The sequence below is a fragment of the Bison bison genome, unplaced genomic scaffold, assembly GCF_000754665.1.
Source record: "Bison bison bison isolate TAMUID 2011002044 unplaced genomic scaffold, Bison_UMD1.0 scf7180017864223, whole genome shotgun sequence".
Lineage (NCBI taxonomy): Eukaryota > Metazoa > Chordata > Mammalia > Artiodactyla > Bovidae > Bison > Bison bison.
This window is the reverse complement of record NW_011494795.1, coordinates 210,536-231,668: the sequence shown is the minus strand read 5'-3', so window position 1 is coordinate 231,668 and position 21,133 is coordinate 210,536. Positions and strand designations below refer to the sequence as shown.

Sequence of the window (21,133 nt, the reverse complement as noted above, 5' to 3'; positions counted from 1 at the left end):
ATTTTATATCCTGCAACTTTACTATAATCTTTGATTAGTTCTAGTAATTTTCTGGTGGAGTCTTTAGGGTTTTCTATGTAGAGAATCATGTCATTTGCAAACAGTGAGAGTTTTACTTCTTCTTTTCCTAATTTGGATTCCTTTTATTTCTTTTTCTTGCTCTGATTGCTGTGGCCAAAACTTCCAAAACTATGTTGAATAGTAATGGTGAAAGTGGGCACCCTTGTCTTGTTCCTGACTTTAGAGGAAATGCTTTCAACTTTTCACCATTGAGGATAATGTTTGCTGTGGGTTTGTCATTGGAACAAAATAGAAAGCCCAGAGATAAATCCATGCACATATGGACACCTTATCTTTGACAAAGGAGGCAAGAATATACAATGGATTAAAGACAATCTCTTTAACAAGTGGTGCTGGGAAAACTGGTCAACCATTTGTAAAAGAATGAAACTAGAGCACTTTCTAACACATACACAGAAATAAACTCATGGATTAAAGATCTAAACGTAAGACCAGAAACTATAAAACTCCTAGAGGAGAACATAGGCAAAACACTCTCCAAAATCTATCTTTTTTTTTTTTTTATAAAGTTTTATTAAAGTATAAAGGAGATAGAGAAAGCTTCTGACATAGGCATCAGAAGGGGGTAGAAAGAGTACCCCCGAAATCTATCTTTTAAGATCATTTCTCCCTCTGTAATTTCAGGATCAATGTCAGTAAACATGTGCAGAGCCTCCCATAATCTTTGTTAAGAGTTTACCAGGAGTTTCCTTCTCTCCCTATTCTATGTTAGTTAACTTAGCATAGTTTAAAGTCTTAGCATATGCTCTCTTGAGTCCTTCAAGAATACATCTGGCAAAGTGGCTCTGTTATGGGAACCCCTTGGGTCCCAGTAGGGAGGAAGGCTATTTTGTAATCCCTCTTTCCCCTTGCCTCCAAGCCATTCATCTCCAAAAGTAATGGCTTCCCCCAAAACTCGAGCTCTCAAGTCAGGAATCAGCATCTGTCCCAAGACATATCCTCTAAATAGTCTACCGAGACTGAGGTAAGCTCTCCTGGAAGGGTGCCTTGATTCTCAGCCTGTTCAGTTGGCAGCCCCAGATACAGGGGCAAAGTAAGAGAACAGGAGGCTTGTGTCTGAAGGTTTCACACTCAAGTCTGTACCCTTAGGACACAAGTCTGGCATGTCTCACAGAGAGATAAAGAGCAACATATATGGCACTTCCACCCATTTCTTTGTTTTCTACAGAACTGATCTAATTGTAAACAATATTGTAATTAAGAGACTCTTCAACAGGCTAGTGTTCCCTGTCTTCCAAAGGATACTATGGCCATTTGGTATCACAGAAGAAGATCAGGCATGTCTTTTTAAACTCTAGGGATCAAACTTGTCCTAGTTTTTTTTTTTTTTTTTTAAATAGATTTTAAAGGAGTGGTTTTGGAACTGTTAGTTCCCATCTATAAGAGAGAAAAAAGAAGCATCCACAGCCATGGTTTCTTTCCACCGAAGGCGTCCCTCCCTGCTCTAGATGGGAGTGTAGACAGACTTTCCACCGAAGTTTTCCTTCCCTGGTCGGACTTAGTCTGTCCCTTACCAATGCAGGAGCCTGATTCACCTCTCCCGGTTCTACCACTGAGATGGGGTGGAGATGCACCAGGGGTAGATCTGATGGCATCCCAAATTGATTTCTAGTTCTATACCACCACAACCTTTGATTTGTCAGAGTAGTTTCCCAAAATGTTTACCAAGCTAGGACTACTAGGGGAAGCATCCGTCTTCCCTGTGCCTATGCACATTCCTGAGTACAGTCCTGACTGCAGTAGAAATGGTGAGTCATAAAGGGATAAACAACAACCAAGATGTCCTTTCTGAGTGTCACCACGCCAGTATATGTGATAGCAAAAGGGTCGGCCAGCGAGGAAAAAGTGATTTTTGTCCTCAAGCTACTAGAACCAATCCTTCCAGTCCATTTCCACAGATTCCACAGAAAGAATATCTAAGGAGTTGAGACAGAAGCCACCCGAGAGCCTCTTCTGGTCCACTACTAAAGGAAGAAACCCTTTGCATTTCCAATCTGACCAGATCCTGCAATTCCCAATCTGTGTCCTCAAAAACCTCATGGTCAGCAGCAGTGCTTCTCTCCACATAGATCAGAGGCACAGCCATGACAAAGACTCACTTTCAGATCTCTGGTCCCTGAGGCAGCCAAGAGAGTGACCTTTAGCCTGAGAGACATTCCTGGAGTTAAAGTTCTGTCTTGCTCCCAAATCTGCTCTTGTAGCTTTTGGCTCCTAGCAAGACCAGGCACTTCCATGACTACCAAGCTTGGGGTCTAAGTGAAAGTACATAGTAACGGCATGAATCTTAAGTCTACTCAAAGTCTATGACCCAACAGATTAGGTTAGTAGTTCTGATTCCCCATGCAATTACAAAGTGGTCAAAGGGACCAGGAAAAATGACCGAGAAAGGAAAGTTCTGTCCACACGCTTTGCCATCCTCTGGCCACTCCCTTCACAGGGACATTGGGTGTCTCTTGGCATTGACAGGTGGTATAAACCCCTGACAAGGCTCCCCTTTTTGGATCTGCCTTCAGTCATTACGAGGCACCGTGAAACTGCAGAGCAGGGCTCATCACTTGCTTTGTGCAGGGCATGTCATTCATTCACACAAGCAAACCATAGAGTTAGTAAAAGTAAAGCAGAAAATATGTATACTGAGAAAGCAGAGAGACTAGAGCTCTTGAATGTTCTTACCCTGTCCTGAAGATCCTGGGCAAGCCCCAAGATGATAGCTTAATGTGAACAATGCAGATTCATGATCTCCGAAGAAGACTTAGCTTCTGGACCAGGGACCAAGCTTGATCACTCAAGAGCTTTTGCATAGCAGAGATTTATTTAAAGTACAAAAAGGGACAGAGTAAGCTTCTGACATAGACATCAGAAGGGGGATGGAGAGTGTCCCCCTCGCTAGTCTTAGCAAGGGAGCTATATCCTTTTTTTAATTGGTTATTCCTATCAAGCCAGGTGTTTAAAATGCACTGTTCCTTGTATAGTTGTGGCATCTCCCCATTTTTTTCTGTGTTGAGCTGGAAGACTAGGAGGTATGTCCAATTTGTCATTCATTCAGTCACTCACTCACTTTCTCATTGAACACACACCCCTTAGACTTCTTTAAATCTGTGAGATTAAAAGATGTTACTAGTGCTTTGACTTGCTTATTCTGCTAGAATTCTAGAAAGAGCCCATGAGATAAATGAAAAGGCTGCTTAACTAGGAGATGAAAGTGTGTGTAGGAATCTGTTACTTCCCTCAGCTTCAGTTTTGTCACATGTCCATGGAGGATTAGAGATGAAGAGATTTTAGACAACACATGCACAAGGAAAAGCCTTCAGGAAGACAAAGAGTAATTAGTATTCACTGACAGGGTAAGTGTTTAGTGTCTATAATATTCAAAGAATATTCAAGAGTGATTTTAAATTGTCAGTTTCAAATATCTCCTCTATTTTCCCTCCTTCCCCTTAAGACATTTGTGAATAAGAACCAATACAATATTGTAAAGTAATTAGCCTCCAATTAAAATAAATAAATTTATATTAAAAAAAGAACTTCCCTCCAACTGCCAGTGAAAAATAGTAGTTTTGTGAATTAGAGATAGGGTTCAATACAGGATATTAATAATGTAATATTGTTTTTCCTTATAGGGTGTTTGTGAGTTTGATGAAGAATGTTTTAAAAAGTATGGGAAAATGTGGGGGTGAGTATTCTGAAAACTCCCATCGGACACACTTGTTATAATAATCCTGCCCTCCCCTGGTGGTGTGGAGGGCACTCTCAGTCCAGAGCTTCTTGGAATGAAGTCATTTGCTGTAAAGCTTGCAGGTTTTTTCTACCAGAGATCATGAAGGCCACCAGGTATCCAGGTCCACAGTCTGAATCAGGCCTGGAGGACCACAGGTCGTCACTTTTCTCCAGACTTTGAGGCCCAGGGACTCCTAGCATCACTTTCTCTCCAGGATCTCACTCTTCCTCCCCTTTTCCATTTTTCTCTCCTTAGGTTACCTTTAATTGCATAAAATGCATTATCCCAGAACATTCTAATATGTGCTCATAAATGTATCTTATGACCCTTTCCCACATGATTACCTTTTAATTTAAACCCAATATCCTTTATTTAAACTCTGGATTTAATATGTCCTTTTGGAAAAAGAGATGAGGGTTATAGATTAACATAATGGGAAATCATTTCTGCTCAGCTTTTTACTTTCTCTACATGTATGGAATTTGTTTAATTTTCAGGTAAGATTTTCCAATAGAATTGTATTCAATGATTGTTTTATCTACTGTTTTTCTCTGACCTTGAGGAGATGTAGGGTATATATATCTAACCCAGTCTGTCAGGTGGGCTTTAGGAGCTGTTGGAGGTTTGGTGAGAGCAGAGGGAGAGGTGTCATGTGGTGCTTCTTTGCCAACAGCAAGTGGCAGAGGCTCTACCTGTCCGGACCTCTTCATCTTCTCTCATGAGGCCCTCAGAAACCATGGGAACCTGTGAGTTGCCATGGCCCCACATGTCAACCTGCTTGAGTGGAAAGAATACATAGCACTGGGACACTACTGGCCCAGCTCCAGCTGCCCCTCCAACGCTTAGTACCTGTGAGCTCGGGCTGGAGTCCGTTTTTCATGGTGGATCCCAGTTCTGTTTTAGAAAATGGTTCTCATGCATGGATGTATGAGGAGCACCTGGGAGAGCTTGTTATAAATACAGACTTTGACCCCACTCATCAGTACACTGAATCACTATGATCTGAGGTGGGTTCAAAGACCTGATTATAACTGTTAGTGAGAGAAATTATTAAGGCTGGAGTGACATCATGAATATAAAGCAAACCACTATCTCTTCTCCACCCAAGTGTTGTTGCAAAACCATGGTGGGAAGAAGGGAATCATACAAATAATAACTCAGTCAGGTGGAAGAGCAGATTAAGTGCCTCCTCAATCCCTCCTGTCACTGCTTCAGCACTAAATGCTCTTGACACCCACTTACACCCTCTGAGTTTTAGAACAGCTTTTGGAAATGGGCAGAAGTAAGTGCAGTGTTTCTCTGCAATTTTTATATGTGATCATGAAACCATTTGAGATTCTTCTGTGAAATTAAAGGAGGAATAGGGAACATGTGGAAAATCTTCCAATTTGTTCTAGCCATTGCAAGTGATTGATAATGAAACCAAAATGTCAGAAGACAGTAAATAACCCAGAGTAAACCTCATTCCAGTGGCCAATTCCCATGAATGGGCATCCTGATAGTCAGGAGTTCAGGTCAAACAGTGACATGTCACATCTAAGGAGTCAGCTTTGTGTGATAGGTGGGTCAAACGTGGGCCTGCCCTGCTGGTGATGGATGTCACCGACATGGAGCCTGAGGCCCACGGGACCCATGTAATGAAAAGAAAATATTTAAAAGATGAGTTATACATACTTCTCTGATCTTTTTCATTCTCTTTTTCCTTTTGTTCAAATTCTCCTGAACTTGATGCTACCAAAGATATCTCACTATTTAAAATATTTGCTTAAAAAATATTAACTAGTAAGCAAATTTTAGAAAATAGGACAAAAAAATCTTTCATATCCCACTGTCAGTTGTGGAGCATTCCAAATCTTCTTCCATTTGCAGATATATTGTTACATATTTATGATAGCTGTATCTACAGTTTTCATCTAATATTATATGCATTTTCATGCTTTGGGTATATCTTAAAAAATGACTGAGTAGATGGACTCCCCTTAATTATTTTTTAATTTTCAGATAATTTACTTCCTTCAATTATTTACTAACCTAACTTCCTTCTTGATAATGAAATATATTAAACCTATAAAAATTGTGGAAAATGATACAGGAAATACCCATATACTTACCACCTAGAATTAGCAGTGTTTTCATGGTATTTTTAATGATAACTTTAGAAGGATGGGTTATGTAATGTTAAGATAAACATCTGGACTTCCAGGTATGGCTCCAGCTGCAGAAAATGGCTTATTAAGTTTAATCAGCTTTGTTTTCCCCACACAGGATTTTTGAAGGTAAACATCCTCTGTTGGTTATCACAGATCCAGATGTGATCAAAACAGTACTAGTGAAAGAATGTTATTCTGTCTTCACAAACCGGAAGGTAGGCATACATTTTTTTAATTTAAAATTTGTTTATTAGATATGCATTTTGAAATATATTACAGATTCACAGGATATTGTCAAAAGAGAAAAATACAGAAAGGCTGGATGTCAGGTACCTTTCATCCTGATTCCTCCAACGGCAATAAATTGATTAATTAGTCTACAATTTCAAAGCAGAAAGCTGACATTCATACTATCCACAGAGCATATTGTGGTTTCTTCAGTTTCATGCTCACTCATTGTGTATGTTTTGTTCTGTGAAATGTGTCCTAGATGTAGATTTGTGTAGCTACCACTACAATCAATGTACAGAACTATTCCATCCCTACAAGTCTCCTTCTTACTATTCTTATATAGTTGTAGCATGTAGCTTGTTTTTTCCTCTTATCAGGGTCTTTAGCATAGCAAACACTGCTCTTTATATTTTGATGAATGATTTATCAATTTTCCATTTTATGGATTTTGCCTTTGTTGTCAAGTCCAAAATATCTTGACCTAGCCCTAGGCCTTGAAGATTTTCTCCTATTTTGTCCCTAAACATTAAATCATTTTATGTTTTACATTTACGCCTATAACCCATTTTATGTTAGTTTCTCTGTAACGTGTGAGGTTAAGTTTTTTTTTTTTTAATTTGGCTTCTAAATGTCTGAATTGCCCTAGCACCATTTATGGAAAGACTATCCATTTAAAATAATGTGTTTATTTAATATTTATTCATTTTTAGCTGTGCTGGGTCTTCACTGCTGTGCTCAGGCTTGAGCCTGGCTGTGTGCAGGTTTGTGGCTGCGGAGGTTAACTGCGGACAGGTGTGTCAGTGCAGTCAAGTGACAGTAGTGAGGACTGGCTTTAGGCATCTGAGCATCTGCAGGGGCCTATCATAATGTTTTGCACATGCCCACCCAAAAAGATTGACTGCTGGTATCAATCCTGGGTCTTATAGCATCAACAGTGGCACTAGCTGCGCAGCTCTAGTGGGGTTGGAGGCAGTAGGGTAGGATTCATGAAACTCCCTGAACACCATGAACATGGAATAAAAGACGGCTGATTGTTCAGTTGACTGGGGAGAAAGGCTACACACACTGGTCAGTTTCCGTTGGTATCAGAAGCTGCACATGGCTCTTCATTTCTCTTTTTTGCCCCTTCCTTCCCCTCTCCTTCCCTTGCCTGTCATGTCTTCTTGGACTATCCAGTCCTAAACCCATAGGTGGGCCACAGAATGTGGGCAGCCTCACACATCAGGGTGGGGCCAGAGAAGGAGGACAGTGGCTCCAAATCAGAGACTGAGTAGGGAGGGGATGGTGTTCACAGGGATGGCAGCTGGGCACTGGTAAAGTGAAAGTGAAAGTCACTCAGTCATGTTCCCATGGACTATACAGTCCATGGAATTCTCGAGGCCAGAATACTGGAGTGGGTAGCCTTTCCCTTCTCCAGGGTATCTTCCCAACCCATGGATTGAACCCAGATCTCCCACATTGCAGGAGGATTCTTTACCAGATGAGCCACAAGGGAAGCCCAAGAATCCTGGAGTGGGTAGCCTTTTCCTTCTCCAGGGGAATCTTCCTGATACAAAAATTGGACTGAGGTCTACTCCACTGCAGGTGGATTCTTTACCAACTAGCTATCAGGGGAGCCCCTTTCACTTTCCCTGGTAAGGTAACCCAGAATACTCACTTGTGGGGTTGGCCCATAAGGCGAGGGGGCATTGTGAGTGGAAAGGGATGCATTGTGGATTGGGTCCATAAAGGAAGATTGATCAAGTAATAATATAGAAAGGATGATGGAAGCTGGCATTCTCACTGTTGGAGAAGAAGTCACAGGTTCAAAGACTGAGAAACTAGTCTGTGGAGTCACCACCTGTATTATCAGTGCAAATCCATGCTTTTCTGTGTAGATAGATGATAGCAGGCCAGATGATATAGACAGATGACAGATAAATACAGATAAAGACAGATAGGTGTGTGTGTGTGTTTGTGTAGCTACAAAAGCACATTATACCTACTGCTTTCTACTGATATAGTATAGACACCTGAGCAGCTGCAGGGGTCTGGGATGGGGTTTTACACATGCCCAGCCAAAAAGATTGGGGCTGGCAGCTGATATGGATTTTGGGTCTCATGGCATCACTGGCTGGAGCAGCTCTCTTGGGGTTGAGGGGGAAGACAGGACGCAAGAAATTGGAATCTGCCCATCACTGACTCGATGGACATGAGTTTGGGTAAACTCCGGGAGTTGGTGATGGCAGGGAGGCCTGGCATGCTGCGATTCATGGGGTCGCTAAGAGTCGGACACGACTGAGCGACTGAACTGAACTGAACTGAACTGAATATAGAACCCTGGGAGTGATCAGCACCAAAATTTTCAGAGGTTTTTCAATGACTATGCTGGCAGTTGGTTTCATCATAGCAAAGTTTCTGGGGTTTTCTGCAGAGCAGGATACAGAGAACCATAGTCACTCCTGCTGTGTGGTTGACACTGGTAGTCCCTGCCCTTCTTCTTTGTTCCTAGTTGTCTCTAGTTGTCTCAGCTCTGCTCTTCTCTGGGAAGGGTGAAAGCAAAGCAGGTCATTTATGCAATGTTCTGAAAGGCTGGAGAAACTGGTCACTGATCCTGTTGTCTCTTTTAGTCATTTTTAATGTTTCCAGCAAGGGAAAATGTCTCAGGCTGGGGAAATCCCTTTTGATGCTGAGCAGTTCAGGCCTAGAGGAAGGGATGATGCAAACATCAGCTATTCTCCTCTTTTTGTGAGTTATTTTCAAGTGTGCCCTGTTGTATTGCTGAGGCTTCTTAGACCTATTTTCATTTACTGTGAGCTATCTAATTATGAGACAACAAAGGCTGGAGTCTCCACTCTGGTGATGAGTCTCCTATCTTGAAGATGTCACTTTAGTATTTCATCATTAAAGTGCTATTAGCTGTAGGTCTTTTTGTAGATGCTCTTTATCAAGTTGAGGAAATTTTTTTGTCTTCCTGTTTTGTGAGTTTTATCATGAATGAGTGTTGGAGCAATCTATTTTAAAACAAAATATAAATTTGAAAGATTGAGGAGATTTTCAAACAAGTTTGCTTCATACACCTGTTCCAAGCTGAGAAGTAGAATTGTCTTCTTTCCCCTTCTATTCCTGGGGAAAATGAAGGGGGAAATGTTTTCCATATCATTGCATAATTTTTTTCAGAAGATCAGGTAGATTCATAATCTTTTGCGTAGTTAGTACTACTTAAAAAGTCCCCACCATGTCAACACATTCCTTTTTCCAGTTGGTCAGGCTGTAAATATATGTAAAGACTGAAGTAACCTGAGGCAAAATGCAGTCGGCCAAGGCTATCTGGCTGGCTGTCACCAATCCCTTCTCTTCATGGCCCAGGAACATGAACTAGATCTTATTCCCTTCTATCCCCCTGGAAGAACCCTTTCCATACTACATGGGTCATTTGTGTTTAAAAGGAGATTGGAATATGAATGCTGGAAACCACATCAAGTGGCTGAATGTCTCTTCCACATTCACAGGAACCTAGACATTCAGGATAAATGTTTATTGTTCATCTAGCATAGGGCCTGGTACTACATAGATAGTCATTAAACATGAAGGGGACGACAGAGGATAGATGGCTGGATGGCATCACTGACTCAATGGACGTGAGTCTGAGTGAACTCCGGGAGTTGGTGATGGACAGGGAGGCCTGGCGTGCTGCGGTTCATGGGGTTGCAGAGTTGGACATGACTGAGCGACTGAACTGAACTGAAAGATTTGTTGGATACATTGTTCCCAAATTATTAACAAATTTTCCCCAACTGTTGAGACTTCCAACACTTAGGTAGGGTAAAATGTGTTTTGCTTTCAACTCTAGGTTTTTGGTCCAAGGGGAATTATGAAAAATGCTGTTTCTGTGGCTGAGGATGAACAATGGAAGAGAATACGGACATTGCTCTCTCCAGCCTTCACCAGTGGGAAGCTCAAGGAGGTAAGAAAAGAATAGGGTTTTCCATGAGCAACTTAAAGAATAAGGTAGAAAATAAATTCATATCCCTGTCTAAGGCGTGTGCCAAATTTGAGTTTCCTAAAATGGTTTTTATCTTCACATCCTAAAAGAGACATCATCAGATTCATAATAAAATGTCATTTACGGCTCCATGCCCCTGAAAACCAGGTTCTTCTAAAACTTGAAAACTTCTCCACATTTAACTTCCTGTGCTGTTGTGTTTTGTGTCTAGATGTTCCCTATCATTGGGAAGTATGGAGATGTGTTGGTGAGGAACCTGAGGAAGGAAGCAGAAAAAGGCAAGTCCGTCAACATGAAAGAGTAAGTAGGAGTGGAGCTTCTGGTCCTCTGAGCTCCAGGGAGACCCTTGTGTTTCGTGCCTTGGAGCCAAATTCCTACTGCTGAGTTACTCTAGTGACCAAACAGAAGCAGGTGTATGGTTTACAATGCCAGCTGGCCGGCCACCCAAGAATGAGTGGTGGCTCATGAAAATATCAGAAGTTATCTTCTGTGTACATGAGCCAGGATTAACTTCTCTGCTTAAGTGTCACCTTGGATATTCTGGGAGACAAAAATACAGTTTGGTCTTAAGTCAGGGAGCGTGATGCCTCCATCTCTGTTGGTTTTCTCAAGATTGCTTTGGCTATTTATGGTCTTGTATGGTATTTTTTTGGGCTGCAAAATGGCTGCAGATGGTGATTGCAGCCATGAAATTAAAAGATGCTTACTCCTTGGAAGGAAAGTTATGGCCAACCTAGACAGCATATTCAGAAGCAGAGACATTACTTTGCCAACAAAGTCCGTCTAGTCAAGGCTATGGTTTTTCCAGTGGTCATGTATGGATGTGAGAGTTGGACTGTGAAGAAAGCTGAGCGCTGAAGAATTGATGTTTTTGAACTGCGGTGTTGGAGAAGACTCTTGAGAGTCCCTTAGACTGCAAGGAGATCCAACCAGTCCATCCTAAAGGAGATCAGTTCTGGGTGTTCATTGGAAGGACTGATGCTGAAGCTGAAACTACAATACTTTGGCCACTTCATGTGAAGAGTTGACTCATTGGAAGAGACTCTAATGCTGGGAGGGATTGGGGGCAGGAGGAGAAGGGGACGACAGAGGATGAGATGGCTGGATGGCATCACTGACTCGATGGACGTGAGTTTGAGTGAACTCTGGGAGTTGGTGATGGACAGGGAGGCCTGGCGTGCTGCGATTCATGGGGTTGCAAAGAGTCGGACATGACTGAGCGACTGAACTGAACTGAACTGAACTGATGGTTCCATATAAACTTGAGGATTATTTGTTCTAGTTCTGTGAAAAGTACCACAAGTATTTTGATAGGGATTGCGCTAGATCTACTTGGGTTGCTTTGGGTTGTATGGACATTTTGGAAACGTTAATTGTAGCTATCCATGTACATGCAGCATCTTTCCGTTTGTTTGGATTTCCTTCATCATTTTATCGTTTACATAGTATAGGTCTTTCACTTCCCTGATTAAGTTTATTCCTAAGTGTTTTATTCTTTTAATGTGATTTTAAATAGGATTGTTTTATTATTTTCTCTTTCTTATAGTTCTTTATTACTGTATAGAAAAGCACCAGATTTCTGCATATTAATCACCTATCTGCCACTTTACTGAATTAATTTATTCTAGTTTTTTGGTGGAACTTCAGGGTTGCCTATATAAAGTATTATTTCATCTGCAAATAGTGATAGTTTTACATGTACCCTTCCAATTTGGATGCATTTTACTTCTTTTTCTTGTATTATTATGGCTAGGACTTCTAATTCTATATTGAGTAGAAAGGGCAAGCATGGGCATCCTTGTCTTGTTCCTGATTCTAGAGACTACTTACTGGTACAAAACAGACACATATCAATTGAATAAATTTGAGAGCTCCAAAATAAACCCTTATACTTAGAGTCAATTAATCTATGATAAAGGAGGTAGGAATATACAGTGGAGAAAAGACAGTCTCTTCAATAAGTATGCTGGGAAAACTGGACAGCTACATGTAAAAGAATGAAATTAGAACATTTTCCTATACCCTATAGAAAAACAAAACTCAAAATGAATTAAAGATCTAAATGTAAGACTGGAAAATCATTAAAACATAGAAGAAACAATAGGCAGAATGCTCTTTGCCATAAATATCATAACAATATGTTTTTGGATTTAACTCTTAAGAAAACAGGAGTAAAAATAAGCAAATGACCTAATTTTTTATTTTTGCTTAATTGAACTTAAAAATCTTTTGCACAGTGAAGTAAAATATTGATAAAATGAAAAGACCACCTAGTTAATGGATGGGAGAATAATTTGCAAATGATATGATGATAAGAGGTTAGTATCCAAAAATATATAAATGTCTCATACAACCCAAAATCTAAATAACAAACAACCCAATGAAAAATGAGCAGAAGATCTTAATAGACATTTTTTTCAAGCGAAGATATACAATTGAAAAGATGTTCAACATTGCAAATCATCAGAGAAATGCAAATCAAAATCACAAAACCAGCCAACACCTGTAAGTTTGGGTGAGGATGTGGAGAAAAGGAAACCCTGGTACAAGGTTGGTGGACTGTAAACTGATGCAGACGCTGTGAGAAACCGTATGGAGGTTTCTCCAAAAGCTTAAAGAGAACTATTGTCTGTGTTCCATCATGTCCCACTCTCTGTGACCCCACAGACTGTAGCCCCCAGGCTCCTCTGTCCATGGGATTTCCCAGGCAAGAATACTGGATTGGGTAGCCATTCCTTTCTGCAGGGGATCTTCCTGACCCAGCGATTGAACCCAAATCTCCTGCATTGCAGCCTGAGGACTGTGATATGATTCAGGAATTCCACCCTGAGTATACACCCAGTGAAAATGAATATACTAATTTGAAAAGATACATGCACCCCATTTCTTTTATCAGCTTTATTTACAGTAGCCAAGATATGGAAGAATGTAAGTATCTGTCAGTAGATGAATGTTGAAAGAAGATGTATCACATGTGTGTACACACACACACACACACACACACACACCCCACACAAGAAATATTACCAAGCCATATAAAAGAATGAAACTGTTCCATTTACAACAGCATGTATGGACGTAGAGGGTATCATGCTTAGTGAAATAAGTTAGAGAACGACAAACGTTGCATGTTATCATTTGTATGTGGAATCTGAAAATAAAATGAATAAATATCAATATAACAAAACAGAAACAGACTCACAGTGTAGAAAACAAAGTGGTGGTTACCAGTGAGAAGTAGGAAGGGGAGTGCAAGATAGGACAGATGATTAAAAGGTACAAATTGCAATGTATAACGTAATTGTGCTACAGGGATAGACTGTACCTAACAACGAATGTAGTCAATATTTAATAATAACTTTAAATGGAGTATTTAAAATCGTCCTTCTACACCTGAAACTAATGTGATATTGTATATCAACTCTGCTTTTGCGCTAAAGGGGCATCAGCTCTGAGCACAATTCTGTGGTAAGGTGAGACCCAGATCAATGTCCCCTTTCTTGACTCCCCAGGAAGAGTGAATTTGCTCCCTTTGCTCTGCTCAGACACAGTCCTTATACACCTTTTATTGCCATAGTCAAAGCACACTACTGTCCTCTGTCTGATTATGGGTTCTATCCTTCTGTGACTGAGCTCCTTGAGTTTGGGGGGGTGGGGTCTAACTTGCCTTAGTGTCCCCATCCCCCCAGCACGGGGACAGTTGCATCATTCACACTCATACACACCTCAGGAGCGAGTGATAGTAGCAGACAGTCTTCCATGATCCAGCAGGTGGTTCTGAGAGAGTGTGGCTCTTGACCTGTCTTGCCTGGGCATCTGATTATATATGATTTTCCTGTTGACTCTGTTGGATATGGATAGTCAGCTGGTCCTGATTTTCACTGTCTGTGTCTGTCTTTCTCTACTCAGTGTCTTTGGGGCCTACAGCATGGATGTGATTACTAGCACATCATTTGGAGTGAATATTGATTCCCTTGGCAACCCGCAAGATCCCTTTGTGGAGAATGCTAAGAAGCTCTTAAGATTTAATATCCTCAATCCATTTCTTCTCTCAGTAGGTAAGTATCCTACTACATTTCTTTTTCTGTATTCTTCCTCCTGTCCCTCCTTCCCTCTCGTTCTTTTTTCCTCTCTTCCTCCTTCCCTCCCTCCCTTTCTTCTTTTTCATAGGTTTATTGAGATATAATTCACCAATTTAAAATATACAATTCAATGGTTTTTATAACCTAAGTGCCCATTGATGGATAAATGGATAGGAAAAATGTGGTATTTATACACACAGACACAAACACAACAGAATACTCTTCAGCCATAAAAAGGAAGGAAATTCTTTCATTTGCAGCAATGTGGCTGGACCTCATGCTAAGTGAGATAAGTCAGACAGAAAGACAAATACTATATGTTGAATCAAAGGAAGAAATCCAAACTCATAGAAAAATGATGTCAGATTTTTGGTTACTAGAGACAGGGTTTGGGAGATAGAATTGGATGATGGTGGTCAAAAGGTACAAATTTCAGTTATTACTTAAATCAATAGTCCTGGTGCAATTTGCTTATAGGTATCCAGTTGTCTGAGCACCACTTACTGAAAAGCCTGTTTTGTCTCCATTGAATGGTCTTGGAAACATTTCCATTATTCAGTTGGCCATAGACACGTGGGTTTATTTCTGGACTCAAAATTTTATTCCATGGATATATGTCCATCTTTAGGCCAGTGCCACATTGCCTTGATTAATGTAGCTTTATGGTAAGTCTTAAAATCAGGAAAGGTGAGTCTTATAACTTTATTATTTTTTTCAGTAATATTTTGTCTTCTCTGAGCCCCTTCCAATTTCATATGAATTTAAGCTAAGTTAGTCAGTTTATTCAAAGAGCTCAGCTAGAGTTCTGATAGGGAATATCTTCTATCTGTCAACGTGCCATCTTGACAATGTGAATGTTCTGATTCATGATCATGGCATGTTTTTCATTTATTTACATCTTCTTTAATTTAGTTCAACAAGGTTTTGTGGTTTTCAGAGTGTAAATTTTACATCTTTTATTTTATTCCTACTTATTCTATTCTTTTTGATGTTATTGTAAGTGGAGTTATTTTCTTAATGTCACTTTATATTATTTATTGCAATATAGAAATGCAATTGATTTTGTGTTGTGATCTTGTATCTTTTTTTTCTTTTTATTTTAGTTGGAGGCTAATTACTTTACAATATCATAGTGGTTTTTGCCTTGATCTTGTATCTTGAAACCCTGCTGAACTTATTTATTTTTTCTAATAGGTTTTTAGTGGTTTTCTTAGGATTCCCTGTATAAAATATCATGTTGTCTGATAGCAGAGGTTTAGTCTTCATTTCCTATATGGATATATTTTATTTAATTTTCTTGACTAATTCTTCTGGTTAGAATGTCAGGTACAGTTTTGGGTAGAAGTGGTGAAAAAGGCTTCCTTGTCTTATTCTTAATCTTAGAGAAAATCATCCAGTTTTTCACTATTAGGTATTAGTGTTAACTATGGGTTTACATAAGTTGTTAAATATGTGCTTTTCATAGATTCCTTTTATCAGGTTGATGAAAGTCCCTTCTGTTTCTGTTTGCTGAGAGTTGTTTTTTTTTTTTTTTAATCACAAGCACGTATTGGATTTTTGTTACATGCTTCTTATGCATCTATTAGATAATTGTGTGGTCATTGTTTATTACTCTATTGAAATGGCATATTATACAACCTTGCCTTCCTGGGATAAAGCACACTTATACATGATGTATACATCTTTTTATATGTTAATAGATTCAGTTTGCTAGTATTTTGTTGAGGATCTGTGTATCCATGGTCATAGATACATTGATCTATAGTTTTTTTCTTCCTCTACTATCTTATTGTTTCTCACACCAGGTTAATACTGATTCTGAAGAGTGACTTTCAGAGTATTCTGTCATCTTCTATTTGCTTGATGAATTAGTGGAAAATTGGCATTAATTCTTTAATTATTTGAGTAGTGTTCAACATGGAAACCATCTGGACCTGAGCTTTTCATTTTCAAGTTGTGGGTGGTGTCTTGATTATCAAATCAAACTGTATTTCTTATAGGTCTATTCACATTGTTTCTTTCTTTTTGAGTAGTTTCTGTTTAATAATTTTTTACAGTATATTAATTTATTTTAATTGGAAGATAATTACATTACAATATTATGAGGTCTTTTGTCATCCATCAACATGAATCAGTCACAAGTATACATGTGTCTCCCTGTCCTGAAATCCCCTTCTCACCCCTCTCCACACCCTATCCCTCTGGGTTATCCCAGAGCACCAGCTTTGGTGCCCTGCTTCATATATCAAACTTCCACTGGTCATCTATTTTACATATGGTAATGTACATGTTTCGGTGCTATTCTCTCAAATCACCCCACCCTTGCCTTCTCCCACTGAGTCCAAAAGTCTGTTCTTTACATCTGTGTCTCTTTTACTGCCCTGCATGTAGGATTGTCAGTACCTTCTTTCCAAATTCCATATATGTGCATTAATATACAGTATTTTTTTCCTCTTTCTGACTTATTTCACTCTGTATAATAAGCCCCAGGTTCATCCACCTCATTAGAACTGACTCATAAGTGTTCCTTTTTATAGTGAGTAATATTCCATTATGTATATGTACCACAATTTCCATATCTATTCATGTGCTGAGGGACATCTAGGTTGCTTCCATGTCCTAGCTATTGTAAATAGTGCTGCCATGAACACTGGGGTACATGTGTCTCTTTCAGTTCTGGTTTTCTTGGGGTTTATGCCTAGCAGTGGGCTTGCTGGGTCATATGGCAGTTCTATTCCCAGTTTTTTAAGGAATCTCCACACTGTTCTTCATGTGGCTGGGTTGGTTTGCTTTCCCACCAACAGTGTAAGAGAGTTTCCTTTTCTCCAAACCCTCTCCAGCATTTATTGTTTGTAGATTTTTTGATCAGAGAAGGCAGTGGCACCCCACTCCAGTACTCTTGCCTGGAAAATCCCATGGGCGGAGGAGCCTGGTAGGCTGCAGTCCATGGGGTCACTAAAAGTCGGACACGACTGAGCAACTTCACTTTCACTTTTCACTTTCCTGCATTGGAGAAGGAAATGGCAACCCACTCCAGTGTTCTTGCCTGGAGAATCCCAGGGATGGGGGAGCCTGGTGGGCTGCCATCTATGGGGTCGCACAGAGTCGGACACGACTGAAGTGACTTGGCAGCAGAAGTAGCAGCAGACTTTTTGATAATGGCCATTCTGACTCATGTGAGATGATACCTCATTGTGGTTTTGATTTGCAGTTCTCTAATAATGAGTGAGATAGCATATTCAAAAGCACAGACATTACTTTGCCAACAAAAGTCTGTCTAGTCAAGGCTGTGGTTTTTCCAATAGTCATGTATGGATGTGAAAATTGGACTGTGAAGAAAGCTGAGCGCTGAAGAATTGATGCTTTTGAACTGTGGTGTTGGAGAAGACTCTTGAGAGTCCCTTGGACTGCAAGGAGATCCAACCAGTCCATCCTAAAGTCCTGGGTGTTCTTTGGAAGGACTGATGCTAAAGCTGAAACTCCAGTACTTTGGCCACCTCATGCAAAGGGTCGACTTATTGGAAAAGACTCTGATGCTGGGAGGGATTGAGGGCAGTAGGAGAAGGGGACAACAGAGGATGAGATGGCTGGATGGTATCACTGACTCGATGGACATGAGTCTGAATGAACTCCGGGAGTTGGTGATGGACAGGGAGGCCTGGTGTGCTGCAATTCATAGGGTTGCAAAGAGTCAGACATGACTGAGCGACTGAACTGAACTGAATAATGAGTGAAGTTGAACATCTTTTCACGTGTTTATTAGCCATCTTTATGTCTTCTTTGGAGAAATGTCTGTTTAGGTCTTTTGCCCAGTTTTTGACTGGGTTGTTCATTTTTCTGGTATCGAACTATATGAGGAGCTGCTTGTATATTTTGGAGATTAATTCTTTGTCAGTTTCTTCATTTGCTACTATATTCTCCCAGTCTGAGGGCTATCTTTTCACCTTGCTTATGGTTTCCTTCATTGTGGGAAAGCTTTCAAGTCCCATTTGTTTATTTTGTTTTTATTTCCATTACTCTGGGAGGTCGGTCCTAGAGCATCTTGCTGTGATTTATGTCAGAGAGTGTTCTGCCTTTGTTTTCCTCTTTTTATAGTTTTTGGCCTTTCATCTATTTTGAGTTTATTTTTGTGTATGGTGTTAGAAGATATTCTAGTTTCATTCTTTTACACATATTTGACCAGTTTTCCCAGCACAACATTTTGAAGAGACTGTCTTTTCTCTATTGTATATTTTTGCCTCCTTTGTCATAGATAAGGCATCTTTGGTGTGTGGATTTACCTCTGGACTTGCTATTTGTCCCATTGATCTATATTGATTTCTGTCTTTGTGCCATTACCATTCTGTCTTGATGACTGTAGCTTTCTAGTATACTCTTCTCTGGTGGCTTAGACAGTAAAGAATCTGGCTACAATGCAGGAGACCTGGGTTCAATTCCTGCGTTGGAAAGATCCCCTGGAGAAAGAAATGGAAACCTACTCCAGTACTCTTGCCTGGAGGATCCCATGGACAGAGGCACCTGGAGGACTATAGACCATGGGGTCACAAAAAGTCAGACAGGGCTGAGTGACTAACACTGTCACTTTCTTTCAGTATAGTCTGAAGTCAGGAAGATTGATTCCTCCAGTTCCATTCTTTCTCAATATTGCTTTGAAAGCATTCCCTCTAAAATCAGGAGCAAGACAAGGGTTCCCACTCTCACCACTACTATTCAACATAGTTTTGGAAGTTCTAGCCACAGCAATCAGAGATGAAAAGAAATAAAAGGAGTCCAGACTGAAAAGAATAAGTTAAACTCACAGTGTTTACAGATAACATCATCCTCTACATAGAAAACCCTAAAGATGCCATGAGAAAATTACTAGAGCTAATCAATGAATATAGTAAAGTTGCAGGATATAAAATTAATACACAGAAATCCCTTGCATTCTTATATAATAACAATGAAAAATCAGAAGGAGAAATTAAGGAAATAATGCCATTCATCATTGCACCAAAAAGAATAAAATAGGAACAAATTTACCTAAAGAAACAAAAGACCTCTATACAGGAAACTATAAAACACTGATGAAAGAAATCAGAGATAACACAAATAGATGGAGAATTATACCGTGTTCTTGGATTCAAAGAATCAATATAATGAAAATGAGTATACTACCCAAAGCAATCTATAGATTCAATGCAATCCCTATCAAACTACCAAAGATATTTTTCACAGAACGAAAACAAATAATTTCACAATTTGTATGGAAACACAAAAGACCCTGAATAGCCAAAGCAGTCTTGAGAAAGAAGAATGAAGCTGGAGGAATCAACCTTCCTGTTTAATAATTTTTAATAGAAAAATTCAGATTGTCTCTTTCTTTTTGAGTTAGCTTCTGTACTTCATGTCTTTTAAGGAATTTGTCCACTTTGTCTAAGTTACCTAATTTATTGGTGAACCTTGTTCCTGGTATTCTTTTAATGTCAACAGTAATCACTCCTCTTTCATTGGGATGCTACATATTTGAGCTCTCTCTCTCTCTTTTTGGTCTATCTAGCTTCAAAGTGCTTCCCTGATAGCTCAGTTGGTAAAGAATCCACTTACAATGAAGGAGATCCCGATTCAATTCCTGCATTGGGAAGATCCGCTGGAGAAGGAATAGGCTACCCACTCCTGTATTCTTGGGCTTCCCTTGTGGCTCAACTGGTAAATAATCCACCCGCAGTGCAGGAGACCTGGGATCGATCCCTGGGTTGGGAAGATCCCCTGGAGAAGGGGAAGATACCCAGTCCAGTATTCTGGCCTGGAGAATTCCATGAACTGTATAGTCCATGGGATCAAAAAGAGTTAGACAAAACTGAGTGACTTTCACTTTACTAGCTTAAAAGTTCTTTTCAAAGAATTAGCTTTTGGTTTTATTGATTTTCTTGATTGTTTTTATTCTATTTCATTAGTTTCTGCTCTTGTCTTTATTAATTTCTTCTTCTAGATTTAGGTTGAGTTTGCTCTTCTTTTTTCAGTGAGTTAGGGTGGAAAGTTAGGTTCATGCCTTGAGGTATTTGTTCTTTTTAAAAGTAGATAGTTATAGCCTTAAACTTTTCCATGAGCACTGTTTTTTCTATATCCCATTCGTTTTGGTAAGTAATAGTTTCATTTTTATTTATTTCAAAGTAATTCCTGGTTGTATATTTGATATAGTATACAGATCATTGTTTATTTAGGAGTGTATTGTTTAATTTCCATGTATTTGTGAATTTCCCAATTATGGTTATTGATTTTTAATTTAATTCCATTGTAGTTAAAAGATATATACTGTTTTATTTCTATCTTGAATGGTTTTTTGCAGAAAATGGTTAATTAGAGTAGCATACTATAGTGTGATTTATCCAAAGAAATCCTAATCCAATAGATAAAAAACTAGGAAGTTAAGGAATATAATCCTGTTTTTTTTTTTTTTAATCATTCCAAAAGGCCAAAACGACCACTGATTTCACTACTATAGTGACGGCCCCTATAAGTGGACTTGGCCTTGCTCAGTCATTGACTTGGAGGTCTGAGCAAAGGTCGTACAGGGAGTGATTCTGGTTGAGAAACCTGGTATCTTTCTCTGATAGATAGAGCAAATTATACTTGCTGTGTAAATTTTGAATTTTCACTGTGCTTTTCTGTTATCTCTTCTCTATAGTACTCTTTCCATTCCTTGTCCCAATCTTTGAAGTATTAAATATCACCATGTTTCCAAAAAGTGCTGTGAATTTTTTGGCAAAATCTGTAAAAAGAATAAAAGAAAGTCGCCTCAAAGATAATCAAAAGGTAAAATCTGGTGGTGGTTACATGAGGGTGTTCACGTTTTGAAAATTTGTTAACCTGTACACATATGATTTGTGAACTTCTCTGTATTTTT

At 39.5% G+C, this 21,133-nt stretch overlaps 1 protein-coding gene across 1 annotated transcript in view; it reads left to right on the top strand.

Annotated features, from left to right (window-relative positions):
* LOC104992730 (cytochrome P450 3A24) overlaps positions 1-21,133 on the top strand; it is a 44,090-nt gene that overhangs the window by 9,543 nt on the left and 13,414 nt on the right. The window contains exons 3-8 of the mRNA XM_010845699.1: positions 3,702-3,754; positions 6,065-6,164; positions 10,013-10,126; positions 10,377-10,465; positions 14,075-14,223; positions 20,915-21,042. Coding sequence (XP_010844001.1) covers positions 3,702-3,754; positions 6,065-6,164; positions 10,013-10,126; positions 10,377-10,465; positions 14,075-14,223; positions 20,915-21,042 — 633 coding nt within the window. The remainder of the gene's footprint in view (positions 1-3,701; positions 3,755-6,064; positions 6,165-10,012; positions 10,127-10,376; positions 10,466-14,074; positions 14,224-20,914; positions 21,043-21,133) is intronic.